Here is a 14,476-nt window from a genome sequence, read left to right on the forward strand (position 1 = left end):
ATTTCAACCTCAATGAACCTGAGCATCAGTACGTGAAATTACAACAAAACAAAGTTCACTTGACAAAACAGGCTTGCGTCCTTATTTATTTGATAAAAGATGTAATCTTCGTCTGGTGGCTTACACACAGCACTGAGTAGGATGGAGTTTTCCAGTGTCCGCGAACAAAAGGGCCTTATACTTCTGCAGTTTCGGGCGGAGTTTTTTTTTTTTTCAGGTAGCTACTAACACCCCTGGTCAAATATATCTTTGTTATATCCGATATAGCACGCGGCTATTACGGTTTCAGTTTCGTTATAAAGGTCATTGAAATAAGTGTGACCAACTAAAGTTTGTATTTAGTTCGCTATAGCCGATAATTCGCTATATCAGTATTCGTTATAAAGAGGTTCAAATGTAACTGCATTTTGTACATTCCGGATGTCTTCGTTTTTCAGTTATTCATCCCGAGCTTATGGCCCTTTTCTTTCTTTACACATTGCTGGCATCTCTTTGAGCTATGAAACTGTGCTGCACATGCGCAGTTAGGTTATCCTGCTGACTGTGCAAATTAAATCAGCGCCAGCGCAGCCGAATAATAATATGGCTTCTCTTAGGGCAAAAAAGTTAAAAAGGTTAATGTGAGTATTCCAACTCCATCATTATTTCTTTTTGCCTTTAAAAAGTGGGAGATCTTTTTGCGAGGTGGCGAATTCTTCCAGTGGTTGTTCTCCTTGTCTACTTCAAACTTTTTTTGCCGAAATTTATTTGCTACGGAAATGAGACATTCCTATCGCTTAGATTGTGGCTTTAGGAATAGGCAGGATACGTAAGCGCTAACAAACGAACATAGTTTTGTGTTTGTGCATCGTTCGAATAAAATGCGTGTCGAACGTGCAAGCTGGCGTCACAATAAATTTACCTTTAACCTTCCAACACGCGTCTTCCTTGCCCACTGCGAAGACGCACGTTGACGTCAGGCTTCTACGAATCCTTTGTTCCTACGAAATGCGGTTATCACAGTTTAGTTCAGTTCGGAAGCAAGAAAAATTTGATTACATGAAGAGCGAGAGGCTGCAGATGTTCGGCTCATTTTATGCGTCTATCATTATCACCATTTTCTTTCGTGGCTTTGTTCGCCAGCTTCTATTGCGATGTCAACCCAAGCCGGTTTTGTCATTGTATTTATTAGTTATGCACTTGAGTATCCATGAACGTTACTTTGCCTGGCCCACCTTTGGTCGGCTGCTTTTTATTGCTTGCACCCCATCATAGCACTGTTCTCTAGATAACTTTCTCGTACTGGTAAGCCTAGCATTAAGGTTTGTAGTTGCCAGCGTTGGCTGTTGTAGTATGTTGGCTGTTGCATGTTAACCACGTTGGTTGTTGTGTTTGGTATGGGGTATATGGTATGTTATAACCTGCACCAATAACAGAAACCGATGCCTATTTCAGAACAACACTCCGCGCTTGATGTTGAACTATTAGGCAAACTAAGGTAAATAGGAGTCGGGCTGCTACGACACGGGGAGAAAGCGAAAATGCTTGGACGCTGAAACGTCTCCAGAAGCTCATCGACCTTTGCGACTAGTAGATGGCGTCTGTGCACGGGGGCAGACAGCACTTGGGGAAGGATTCACGGTCTTGCGGGCTACTGCACTGGCGAGACTGCGACCCCCCGCCTGGGCGACACCTGTGGGAAAATATGAGAGAAAAAATTACTCAAGACCACCACGAGGTAATACGATCTTCAGCGAGCGTGATGGCGAAAGGTTATGAGTGGGTGACGATGCTTCAAGAAAAACGTTGTATGCGGTACGTCCTAAAGTTGTCGCTCTTGGACTACTACTACTATTGCAGAAACCGAAGCAGTAGCAACAACAACAACGACAACAACGACAACAACAACAGCAGCGGTAGTAGCACGTGGCAGCTAAATTTCATTGGCCGAATTTTTCAAGCGAAGCTTGTACTGGCCGACTGATATCGCCGTGGGGGTCGCTGAATCCGTTCGCCAAAAGCCTCGTCCTCTATTTCCCCCCTCCCCGCCCGCAGCTACAGGCCGCTCCCACAAGTGGAATCCGGGACCACGCCAAACTTCCAGCCAATCATAAGCGCCTCCTCCCTCCGGAGAAGGGAAAGGGAGGTCAGCTCGCTCCACGCGAGCCGCTTTCTCGCCAGTTCAAGGACAGCTGCGCCAAGCATACGAAACGTCGGCGCTTTGGGGTACGATCGAGAATCGCGCTGTGGGACACGTTGTATGATGTCCAACGTCAATATGGTGCTTGGGTGCGTCTTGCTGAGCTTATCGATGATATCCTGTTTCAGTTGCAGGTGAATTCTTGTGCTGATAAATGCGCCCGAAAGCCAAACATGGTGTGCGGGAGTTGTTCTGTATCGTTGAGGGGGGCAGTTAGGCGGCGTGTGACAAGGTGCTCTAGTAGTTTGCCGGTGCATGATGTTAGAGAGATTGGGCGTAGGTTGTCGAGGTTAACGGGCTTGTTTGGCTTTGGGAGTAGGCTGATGTCGGCATGGCGCCATTGTGGGGGTAGCTGCCATTGGCCCAGTGGTCATTGTAATATTCAAGGGGGACATCAGCGTGTTCTTCGTCCAAATTGCGAAGGAGTTTGTAGGGGATGCGGTCGTGGCCCGGGGCGGTGTTGCGAGTGAGGCTAGATAGGGACTGTAGAAGTTCGGTGCGGGTGAAAGGGGCGTGTAGGGCCTCGTTCGGGGTTCCCTTGTAATCCGGGTGCGGCGAAGGTGTTGTAGCCGTTGCGATGAGTCGGTTCCCTAGCGAGGCCAGTAGGCTGTCGGGGGATTGGAGATTGTTATGAATGAGTCGAGAGATTGTTTGGTTGGTGGCTGTTTTAGAGGTGGTGGTGCCCATACGACCTCGGAGAATGTGTCCTGCTTGTTTGGTAGTGAGCTTGAAGTGTGATTATTTACGCGCATAGGTACAGGCGGCCGGCCGCAACTGGGGAAGGGCACAAGCACAGGAGACAGTGGCAGTGCCGTCAAAGGGCCATGATTGGTGGCTGTTCGCCTGCACACACACGCACACAAACACACGTCACGCGAAAGCGCCTCTCTGTCTGTGGAATGTAAAAGACTGGGTCCACACAAAGCAGGCGGGGCGCTGGACATTCGCTGGACGGGAACAACACGGAGGCTGTTGAAGATGAAAGGGTCTGCTGTCCCATACCTCGCCTTCACTTGCTTGTCGCAAAGGCCTTCCCTGACTTCTCTCTTGTTAGCGGCGCCTACGTTTGGCACACGCCGACTGCCGCGAAAGGAATTCTCGAAACCCGCCTCCGGAATTCGTTGCGGCGTCGCGGAGAATAGCGGTGAGAAGACCGGATGGGTCCAGTCTTGCGAAGGGAAGGCGCCCGACTACTGCACCCGCTGAAACATTTTGAGGGGAAAAACCCTTTAGGAGGTCGGGCTGTCGGTGTCTCCTGTCGTCGTCGTCATCGTTTCATTTAGTCGCGGTACTAGAACAACGGGGCAATCGTTTTCCGACGCCTCGCGCTAGAACGTTTCAGCTCCGTGGCCAAAAACGCGTGCCAAAAGAACACACCGGGACGCGTATTTCCGAACGCTTCGCTGCACAGAGCACCCATGTGACATATCTGTTCGCGCGATGCAGAGCGGTAATTAAATGTCATCATTGGCTGCGCCGCAAGCCTAAAGCAACGTAAAACATACAATATCCCTATTATTAAGAAAACAGCACGTAGATTTGTGTTTAGAAACCAAAATAAATTTTGAAGAAAATGTAAGCTATGCAAAAAAACTAAGAGACAGACCTGCTGGGGCTCGAACCCAAACCATAAGCTCTATTGCTCAGTACTCTACATCGAAGCCACGGAGCCCGATTTTTTTTCTTTATTGCACATTGAACAAACAGTCACGTCAATGACTACGATGCTGGCTTAAAACCGATCAGTGTCGGTTTAAAACCCGCTCACCGAACTTTGGTGGGCGATAACTATCATAAACATCGAAAGAAGACAATTCCTCCAAAATTGGTAACCACGTAAGCTCCGGGCACTGCATATTAATTACTTCCTTCAGCATACTGACATTCTGAGCAAAGTACTTGCTGACAGTCTTCGCGTAAGCATCAGAGTGACGCACCGCCATACGACTCAACCAGATGGCGTGTAGGCCCAAAAGCATTATCAGATCGTACGGCACACTGGTCATGTTTGTCTACTGGAATGAAACGGCCCGATCAGTAGGCACCTTTTAGCAAGCGCTCAAAAGAATAGCGCGCGCAGTGACATCGCACATGTCACGTGGGTGCTCTGTGCAGCGAAGCGTTTGGAATCACGCCACCGGGGACACTCGTTTTCCAATGCCTCGCGCTAGAACACTTGGTGCTTCAAATACACGAGACTTGCAGCAAAGCTGTGTATTTCTACTCCCTAAAGGTTTCCTTTCAGTGGGCAAAAACGCCAAGGCGCCAAGAATAGATATACTGCATGCTTCGCCCCTACCCAGGTTTCACGTTAGTGGAGATGACCGCTTTTTTGTTTTTTGTTTTGCCTCCGAGTCAGCCCATTCATTCCCCGCCAACCCACAGTGACCTGGAACCCACTGAATCGTCAAAGCATGGCCTTGCTGCACCGCAAAAAAAAAAAAAAAAAGAATAGCTCAACCGTGGCCCTTCTAAAGCAAGTGCATAATAAGGTACATGCCTCATAACACCATTGAGGACCTGGAGCGCTAACGTGTCGTCACAAAACAGGGTCCAGGTTAGAGGTGGTTCACAAAAGGCTAAACAAATGGCTTCTCGGATGGCTACCAATCCTGTAGCAGTAGAAATTGTCTTGTGGTAAGGTGTGAAACGTCGGGTTACTCACAGGCTTGCATGTGTTACTACAGCCATGGTGGATAGCGTAACAAAATGCATGGCCAAGGACCGGGAAAATATGTTAACGTTTTTGAATTGTTATTTGAATTTATAAAACTTTCTTGGTACCAAAATTCTAATTTCGAGGATGTTACCGCGCCGAAGCTACGGGCTATGAGGGGCGCCGTAGTGGAGGGCTCCGGATTAGCTTTGACCACCTGAGTATCCAACGTGCGCCGAAATCTCGACGGGCTTTCTCGTTATCACATGATGCTTCACTAGTAAAGTCGAATCACGAGACAACGTGCATTTATAAAAAAAAAATGTAACTTCGCATGCGGCGTGAAACTCTATGGGGAGGTCTTTTAACCTTTGAAGCAAATATGTGTAGTGCCGATGCCAACGCAGAGCGTAAACCATTGAGCATTAAAATGGCAGCTGTGTATAATCACTATTCCAAAACAAAGAGCGTGAACAATGGCACACATCGGTGCATTTTCGAGCCCAATGCACTTTTATTTGCGCGCTCAAATAGAATCTTTGCTTAGCTCTTTTAACGGGACTCAGCACAAACGTTGAACGCAGCGTTCACGTTTTCTGTAGACACGCTACGAGTACGGGAGTAGAGCACACTCTTTATTTGCGACGGGAAGATGATTAAAGAGTACGTTTTGAGTGTGAAGAATTTGCTTCGTCTCATGAAAATTCCGCGTTTGCATGACAGAGGAACATCCAGAGAGAGAGAGAGAGAGAGAGAGAGAGAGAGAGAGAGAGAGAGAGAGAGAGAGAGAGAGCACAAAATTTAAGGGAACCTGCAACACCTTTTGCAATTAATTTTTTTCGAAATTGGGAATGCTCTTCGAACGTAGTCAACAACTGCACCGAGTATACTTAGGGGTTCACATAGCATCCCAGGCAAAGGAAATACTATATACTTCGGGCCCATCAGATTAAATGAAAACTTCCACAAACGATTTCTCTCTCTGTCTCGGTTTAGGCCCTGTTAGCGCGCTGAAAGGACATCATTCGAGCTATATCGCGGGTATTGTATGGCTTCCTCCCAGGTGAAGCAATGAACGCGCTCGACAGCCCATTTAATGAAAATCGCAAAATGCAACGCGGTAACTGGAAGATTCATCTGATACTACAAGCAAATCACGCAGTGCCGTTCAGCGCTGGCGACGATAACAAACGCGAAGCGTTCTCTCATGCAAGCCTGAGTAAAAGTCGAAGTACAAAATCCAAACTTCTTCGACGGTGCCTGAATGGCCCAATCGGATAGACGTCTCTCTCGCTCCTATCCAGGTACGAAGAAGGGGTAGAAACGTTTATCGGTAGTGCTCGCTTCAAAGAGACTCTGCAACATTTCGTATAAATGTTTTAACTCTTTCCCTCGCGTCTGGAAGCAGTCGGAAAGCTATGATTATCGCAATCCCGAAGCGGCACTGCGTTATTTGTTCGTCGCAGCAGATACGCGTTTCGTTTCTGCTTTGTTTTTGCGGCTTTCTTTATAAGGTAGCTATCGAATGCGTTCTTGGCTGTGACGGAAGGAAAGGCCAACCAATAGCCGCTACGCCGCTGTTCTTACGTAATTCGAGCTGTCGAAGAACGACAAGACCTGGAAAGGGAAAAAAAAATAAGCAAGTTTCAAAGGTATCTGATGGGCATAGAGCAAGAATATCTATAGCTGAGGTACTTTGTGACCCCCTAATCTAAGTACTGAATGCGTTGGTTGACTACGTTCTGCAACCATTTAAGACTTCGAAAAGAAGTTTGAAAAAGTGTTGCAGGGTCCCTTTAAGCAACAACGCCCGGTTGGGTGCGCACTGGTTTGTCCAGGGAATGGAAAACTGTGACAGAAAGCGAAGACCGCAAGGAGGAAATAGGGAGCACGGATAACGGCAGACATTGGTTTGACCACGTTGGTCGCACAGACCTGAATACTTAGAAGGAGCGCTGTGAGTGCCCGTTCGTGACTAGGGAGGGGAATATGACCAGTGCACTATATACGAGGAGCTTCGCCGCATATAGCACGCACCTGAAGTGGAGCACCAGCAGGTCTCCGGTGCCCGAGCGCTTGCACTGGCGGCCCTCACATCCGCCTCCGAAGTACTCGGCCCACGGAGGGTTGTCACCCCCGTTGAGGGCGCTGGCCGAGCAGTACACGTCTGCGTTGTACAAGGTACCAGCGGGTATATGCTTGGGCACTGTGGGCATGCTTTACGAGATGGATAAGTTCACTTAAAGGAGCCATGAAGAGAAAATACAACTTCGTTTAATTTGAAAGAACTAGGATTCAGTATCTCACTCAGCTCAATTACAGCCACAAAAGATGTTTTTTTAACGAAAAAAAAGCAAGAAGTATTTAAAAACTTTCACATTTTGCGCCACAGTGACGTGTTATGAGCACAAATGACGTCATATGGTCCAACAATAAAACATAATTTTCAGTGCCTTAACTGCACTTTAGCATTCAAGTGATGAGGTCAAATGGAACTAGAGGCACCATTACAGACGTCCAGTCATGTGTCGTCACGACAGGTCAGTTAGGCGGCCGCCAATCGCAAAAACAAGGTTCCGTGACGTCATAGAAAAGTTGCGGGAAATTGGCTAGGGTGTCGCGATTGCTTCACACGTTTTCTTTAATATCTCCGTTATTTGTTCGTAGATTGCGATAATATTGGTATCACTGTTATCGGGACTAAGCAGTCTTTCTAATAAACCCACCTTGCATTTTGTCTTCATGGCTCCTTTAAGACGTCTCTGGATTATGTAAGCTAGCAATGTAACAACGGCCGTTGTGTAAGCCTTTCCAAAATTAATTTCTTCTTGCCAATTGCAGATAAAGATACTTCTTAGGTACAATTAGGCTTCGGCAAATGCTTTACAGCCCATATAAACCAGCTGTTTGGTGATAGCAGTGGTAATTGTATAGTTGTAATCACCACACCACTGGGCTCGAGCGCGTGTTGTTGCCAGAGAATTACCATAATGTCAAATAGTCCACAAAACATACCCTGTTATTGCATCTTTTACAGCTTTAACCCATGTTACGCCGACAACGGCGTTATCAGTCATACGGACAGTACAGGTATTTCAATGGCGTGGGCGTATGCAGTCATCTTGGTTGCTGGGAATTACAAACACATTCTGCGGCAAATGCCCACACACGGCACAAAAGTAGCGTTTATCAGTTTTTGTACCCGCCACGTCTGCATTAATGTTGGAACAATTTGAATTCTGATGTAATTGCAGCCCATTTAAAGCGTAAGAAAGAGCATTCGAAAATATTGAGAGAAAAAGTTCACGTTTCGCCAGTATGGGGTCCTTGTCTCCAGAACTCGTGGTGGCATAATGGCGTTGTTTAGTAAGGCTATACGGCCATAAAAAAACGACGCAATTAAGGACGCGTAAGTCGTTGCAGATAGCACAGAAAATCGCACGGCCACCGTATTATCTCCTCAAAATTTATTTACTTTATTGATTATGGAGCTGACGGCTTTATTGCGCACACGGCTAATGGCCCCACATTGAGAAAAGTTAAACTACTCTAAGGACGCGTGCGTCGGAAATTGAAATGTAGCCATGTGGCTACAAAGTAAACGGGAGGGAGAACAGGATAGGATATCCCAAACTAGGACAAATTCTCCTGCAACTGTAACAGAGAGACAAAATAAAAAAATTCGGAGGCAAAGGGTGGACCCGGGCAGCGCAGGACAGGAGCGGGGGGAGGACAATAGGAGAGGCCTTCGTCCTGCAGTGGGCCTAAATAGGCTGTTGTTGTTGATGATGATGACGATGATATGAAACTTTTGAAGAAGCTGTATAGCGTTCATCTGCAGCAACATGGCATGGCTGCATTCCTCGTGGATGTCAAATTTTCCCTTCGCATGAACTGGCATCCCTTGGGGGGGTTTCTTATATGAAAATTTTATTCCCCAAAAGAAGCGGGGCTGTGAGCTTATCGACATAAAATTTAGGGGTAAATTTCCTTATTAACCCCGGATTCGCAAGGCATTCCGCCGCAGGATCCACTGATGGTCCTGCTTCATCCATGCCTACATAAACACCACTACACTTCACGCATACCCTACACTACAAAAGAGAACAGAGGCAGCCGAAGGAAGCGGCGCAGCGTAGCGCCAGGGTTGTTTCTGCCAGCAAGGAAAATGAGACCTCTCTTTTTCGCTGTTTCAGTAGTCTTTGCTTCGTCAGGTGAACCGCTCTGCGCTTGCTCAGGCATCGCCTAGCAACGGAAGCGCGCGCGACTCTTTCATGTTAGCTCGGCATGCTCTTCCCGTTGATGTGATGAACGATCGAAAATTCTGTAAGAAGCTGAAAAACCATTTTCTGTTGGTGTATGGCTAAACTTCTACTCCGTATTACATGCACGTGTGTTTTTCCTTATGTTCGCAGCGGGCTCATTTGTGTGAAACTGCGAAGATTGTGGCGCAGCTTTTACAAATTTAATGCACCTTGTGTATTTGTAATTACAATCTATACAGCTTGTATATAATAGACGTAACAATATGTTGAATACTCTGGTGATTTCTTATACGACTGCTTGTAACAATGCATTCCACTGTTGTACCATCGACTAGTATATATAAGCTTGGCTATGAGTCCAAGCACTGCTTGCAAATGTTTCGTACTTATTCTCAAAAATAGATCACTGATTGATTGATTGATTCATTCATTGGTAGTTTTACTCAGTGATTTATAACGCTGGCTTCGCACACGGGACGAACTTTTTTCAAGTTGCGCGGCTAGACGCCTCGAATTAAAATTCTGTTGTACGACTGGTGAAACAGATAGCCGGGTAAGGCGACTATTTCTCAGAACACCCCGCAACGAACGAAGAGGACCAGTACCTCCATTGAGATGGTATGGAGTTACGGCGTACTTCTCGAACAGAGGCTCGTCGCCAGCCACCAGCTTCAACGCAGCTCCGAGCAGCAGGACAACCTCCGGGTATGTCATGGCAAAGGGCGGTGCAGCAACAAACTGCAGGTCTGCCAGCAAGGCTCACACAGGGCGGCGGGTAGTCGACAGCGGCGCGTCCTGTCGGCAGCCAGCACTTTCTGCCAGGGTTGACGGCCGCCTTTCCGGACTCCCTTTTGCTCTGCTGTAGCGTGCACATACGGCAGTGAGTGAAATTATCGCCACATGCAGAAAAAGGGGATTAAAAGAAGGTGTCAAAGGCGATCTTGCGAGCATGGTGGCAGGGAGGCGATCATGCAACGGGACACTGGAAATAACCTTTAGAAGACGAGTGATTTAGTGGGCGAATGGTCTTTTTATTGCTCCGGCGCTGCCGATTGACTCAAGGATACTAACGCGCATCCTGCGCGGAAAATTGACGCGGCTTGAATTACGGTAAGCGGTAACACCGACCTTCTTTGAAAAGGCGCTACAATTTTGAACGTACGTGAGGCTAGAGTCACGAATCCGAGATAAAGCGTGATAATCAAGGCGTCCCATAAATTGCCGGGTCTGCGTACGGCTCTTTTCGGCTGTCGTGCGACAGTTAAAAAGAGCCGTACGCACATTAAGTGCTCCGTAACCGCGTCTACAGAAATCACAGCCGGTATTTAAATTGCAGTGTTAATTAGTTACTATTCAAAAATAGCCACAAGTTTACTATTATAATTCTCGGATTTTATTACCAGTAATCTCTAAAAACAGGTTTAAAGAAAACCTAGCATTTCTTGACCAGGACAATTTCAGGACAAATACTGGACCAGGACGAATTTTTTTTCAACTGAAAAGTTTCTGGGAATGCTGTGCAGGTTTTTTTTTTGTAGCCGCACGACTACATTGAAGTGGACGTCAAATTTTCCTTCGCAGAAACTTACTCCACCTTGGGGATGTCCCCCAAATCTGGTAGGATTAATGCTAAACCTAAAACCGAGGATTAATGCTAAAAAAATGAAGGAAGCTGACACTAACGCGTAAAAAATGAAGGTAGCGAAGCTGCACGCAACCTTCACGACCATCACGAATGTTTAAGTCCACGATTCCAACCGATTTGCTTCTTCTTGGCTGCCGCAACGACCTTTACTCCATCATTGTTGCTATAAGTGCGAGCTCCCTTTCTTTTTATTTTTTTTGGGATATAATCACTGGAAATATCCTTGGAGGGGCGTACGCTATGGCGTGTCTTTCTCGTTCCGAGCAAGTTTTTCCACAATTATGGCGAACGCTGGAGTTTTTTTTTTTTTTTTGTCTCTAATCTTGGCCAATCTCCCCAAGCGTGCACGCTCGGCAATTTCTTGGTATTTTTAAGTGGGGACACGAAAAATGACTATTTGCTAAACGACTTCGCTGTTAAAAATTCTCAGGGCACTCAAGTCTGATTACGTGCTTTGAAGGGGAAAGCTCGGCGGCGCTTATCAAAATACTTCTCGATGGCGACATCGTATTTGCATTTCGCTTTCGTTTAATCATTTTTCAGGCGCGAATTATTTCAATACTGCAAACTGGTAGCACTTCACGCCATGTCTTCCGTAGGATCAGAGCTCTCTGAGTGGAGTGCACCTGTTTACTCAAACGCCGTCACATTTCCTTATCACGCGGCACGGCTGACATTTAGATGCAAAGAATCTCTTTAACTCGCCTTGTCGCGCGTTGCCGCGGCGTAGTCCCCATCCCTTCCCCATTCTCCTCGCCGCGGCAGCTGCGCGCTCCGCCGCACTCACCGCAGCGCCATCTGTGCGTCAGCGCGGTCAGCGCGCAGCTCGCGCTCGGCTGCGCTAGCTCCCGTCGCCGTGCCAGCTGTGCATTAGCGCGCAGCTTGCGCTCGGTTAAAAAATTTACACCTTCTTCCCGTGAGGGGAACCATGTGGTAGATGCGACGCATCGGGGGTGAACATGCTGCGTAAATAGGATACACAACAACAGCAATCCACACGCTGACATCGCTAACATAACGGAAACGCAACGGCAACCCCCGATGCGTCGCATCTACCCCTTGGTTCCCCTCGCGGGAATATGGTGTAAATTTTAGATGCAGAGCATCTGATTCACTCGCCTTGTCCCTCCGGCTTCGTCGTCGTCGTCGTCGGCGTTGTCCGCCCCTCCCCCATTCTCCTCGCCGCGCCAGCTGCGCTCTCCGCCGCTCACCCCCTCTCCTCTCCGATAGCGAACACTCTCTCGCGAGGGGCATTGCATTGGATTGGATTGGATTGGCTTGGATTGGATTGGATTGGCTTGGAGTTGGATTGGATTGGATTGGATTAAAGTGGATTGTGTTGGATTGTGTTGCGTCATAGCCGCGGCAGGGGGTTCACGGCACGTTTCACGCGATGGGAGAATCAATCTAACGGAAACAACAACGGAACCCCCTATGCGTCGCATCTACACAGGGGTTCCCGCGAGGGGAGGTGGGAGTTTTTTCTTCCTTCGCTGGCAGTGTACGATGGCAGCGCGGTGGTGGCGCACTTGGCGCGTGCTCTGGAAACCCGGGATAAATTTCCACGCGGAGTGCAATGCGCCTTAGTGCGCAGCACTTAAGCGCCCGCTCTGTGCTTCCGCGGAGCCATCGTCCCTCGTTGCAGCCTAGCGAATGAAGGGGACACCGAAGACAAACGAGATAGAACCACCAGGACGGCGGAGGAGAAAATTATGGGGAAAGTGTAACGGGGGAACGAGATAAAACCAGCAGGACAGCGGGGGAGGAGATTACCGCGAAATTGTGAGGGGGAGAGGGGTATGCCGAGACGGCGCGAGACAGTCTCTCCGGCGGCCACACGCTACGAGATAACCGAGAGATGGTAGAGGTCACCAAAATAGAGCGAGCAAGAAAGAGGCGGATGAAAGTATGGCGAAAGGGGTGAGACATGGTCCCCCGCGCCGACACGCTACGAGACAACGCCCGAGTATTTATCGCGCGCCTTCATGCATTCGCTCATGCGGCGATCACTTCGTGAGACGCAGCAGGCATGCGCCGTCCCCCGGAATACTGCAACTGGTCTTGCACACAAATTTCGCATTAGAAGGCATCGTAATCGCAAACCATTTTTTATTTATACTTTTTACAGCGGTGGCTATCTTCTGTACCACAGAAAAGCAACTGCTGCAACAACAATGATGGTTTTCCGCTCCGCACAATGTGGCATTTAGGGTTCTTGCCTTAGGAAAGGACCTGTGGTCTCCCCTTTTTGCAGCACGACTAGTTCGCTTTATGTTCGTCCAGACTTATCGGCAGCATTGCGGCCTGTATACAGTTTGTCTGAACCATAATTATATTACTGTAAGTGTCATTCAGCAAAAAAGTTACGTCACGTATGGACATGCAGTCGGAAGGTGGAATAAGAAGCATGTACAGTCAATAACTAAGTGTTCCATCTGTCACGTTCCACGTGGTCTATGCTTAATCCCTTGTCATACACTTCTCTGTGTCAGCTTCCGGGTGTAATACCTCGGCGCGCAAAACCCTCGTTTGACAAATCCCTTTGGAATTGAAGGCTTGGATCGGAAGGGATTCAGAAGGAATTTAGAACAGAGAAACGAAATCTTTTTGTGGTTGTAAGACCGAGCCCAGCCCTGCACCATTCCTGAGGAGCCCCGTATAGTTTGTCTGTAAGCGCAATGATGATATGTTCGAAAATAAATATTATACTGTGGACATAGGCCAGAAAGAGACATAAAGCTCCCCTTCAGGTTTCAACGTGAATATACGCTCGAAATAAAGCCCATGACGAGTCACTTACTTGATTTTAATGAAGACGACCGGACAGCCGAAACGAAGTCGCCTTCTGAAGTGGGCGCTGGCCCGTCGGCCGCTATGGTCAACAAGTGTTGACGCTGCCCCGACAAGAGAAGCACGTGCTTGAGAAACATCATGCCAGCTGTGCAGCCCGGACACACGTTGTGGTGGGGCGAGTCGTGACGGAATAGTAATTGCCCCTCGCCCCTAGCACCTCCTTTGTGCGAGCAAGACGATAGCGGTCCCTCACCACTGAAGTGCTGGCGTCGTCGAAGGCAATTAGAACTGTACTGAAGTAAGATGGAAAGTTGGGCTAGTAGGTGCAGATTAAGATTCATGGTGAAAAAACAGCGCAAGGAACACGGGGAAAAAAGAAGAGTGGACGACGCATAGCGCTGAACTCGCAACTGAAAGTTTATTAGAAAGAAAACACGTATTTATACACAAAAAATATACTATCGTGTCTACAAATAACACAGACAAAGCGTGTGAGCGACAACAAATTAACATCTTTAAAACACTGTGGCACGCGACGAAATTCGGCATCCAAGAAGTTACACAATCTGCTAGCGGATAAGACACTGAATTCCTTGTCAAGTAGTGACAGAGAAGGAACACTAACGTACTTGCCCTCGTTCCTTCTAATATGGAAGGCCTCTATTATCTCTCGAACATGCTGGTTTTTATGTTTGGCTACTGCTTTTGTGTCCTTAAAAACAGGGTAACAATCTTTACATTTTTTTTTCAGTGTTTTGCGACGTGGGAATAGTCATCGCCCTTCAAAGAACGTCTATGCTCCATTATTCGAATGCTAAGGCATCGGCCCGTTTGGCCGGTATACAAACATGACCGCAGACAAACGGAATCATATACACCACACCAACACTACAAGGCACAAAACTCGACACATGTTTTACTCCACACCTTCCACGTGT

The 14,476-nt window shown here is 47.7% G+C and overlaps 1 protein-coding gene across 1 annotated transcript; it reads right to left on the minus strand.

Annotated features, from left to right (window-relative positions):
* Nucleotides 1-414: 414 nt before the first annotated feature.
* On the minus strand, nt 415-9,953 carry LOC144145384 (uncharacterized). Its single transcript, XM_077676971.1, has 3 exons — nt 9,706-9,953; nt 6,873-7,002; nt 415-1,672 (listed from the first exon to the last, which is right to left on the minus strand). Exons 1-3 carry the CDS (start codon nt 9,812-9,814, stop codon nt 1,567-1,569), a joined length of 345 nt encoding a protein of 114 aa, XP_077533097.1. The 5' UTR covers nt 9,815-9,953; the 3' UTR covers nt 415-1,566.
* Between the last annotated feature and the right edge of the window lie 4,523 nt (nt 9,954-14,476).

Source organism: Haemaphysalis longicornis, unplaced genomic scaffold (assembly GCF_048455015.1).
Source record: "Haemaphysalis longicornis isolate Haplotype H1 unplaced genomic scaffold, Haemaphysalis longicornis Haplotype H1 scaffold_7, whole genome shotgun sequence".
Classification (NCBI taxonomy): Eukaryota; Metazoa; Arthropoda; class Arachnida; order Ixodida; family Ixodidae; genus Haemaphysalis; species Haemaphysalis longicornis.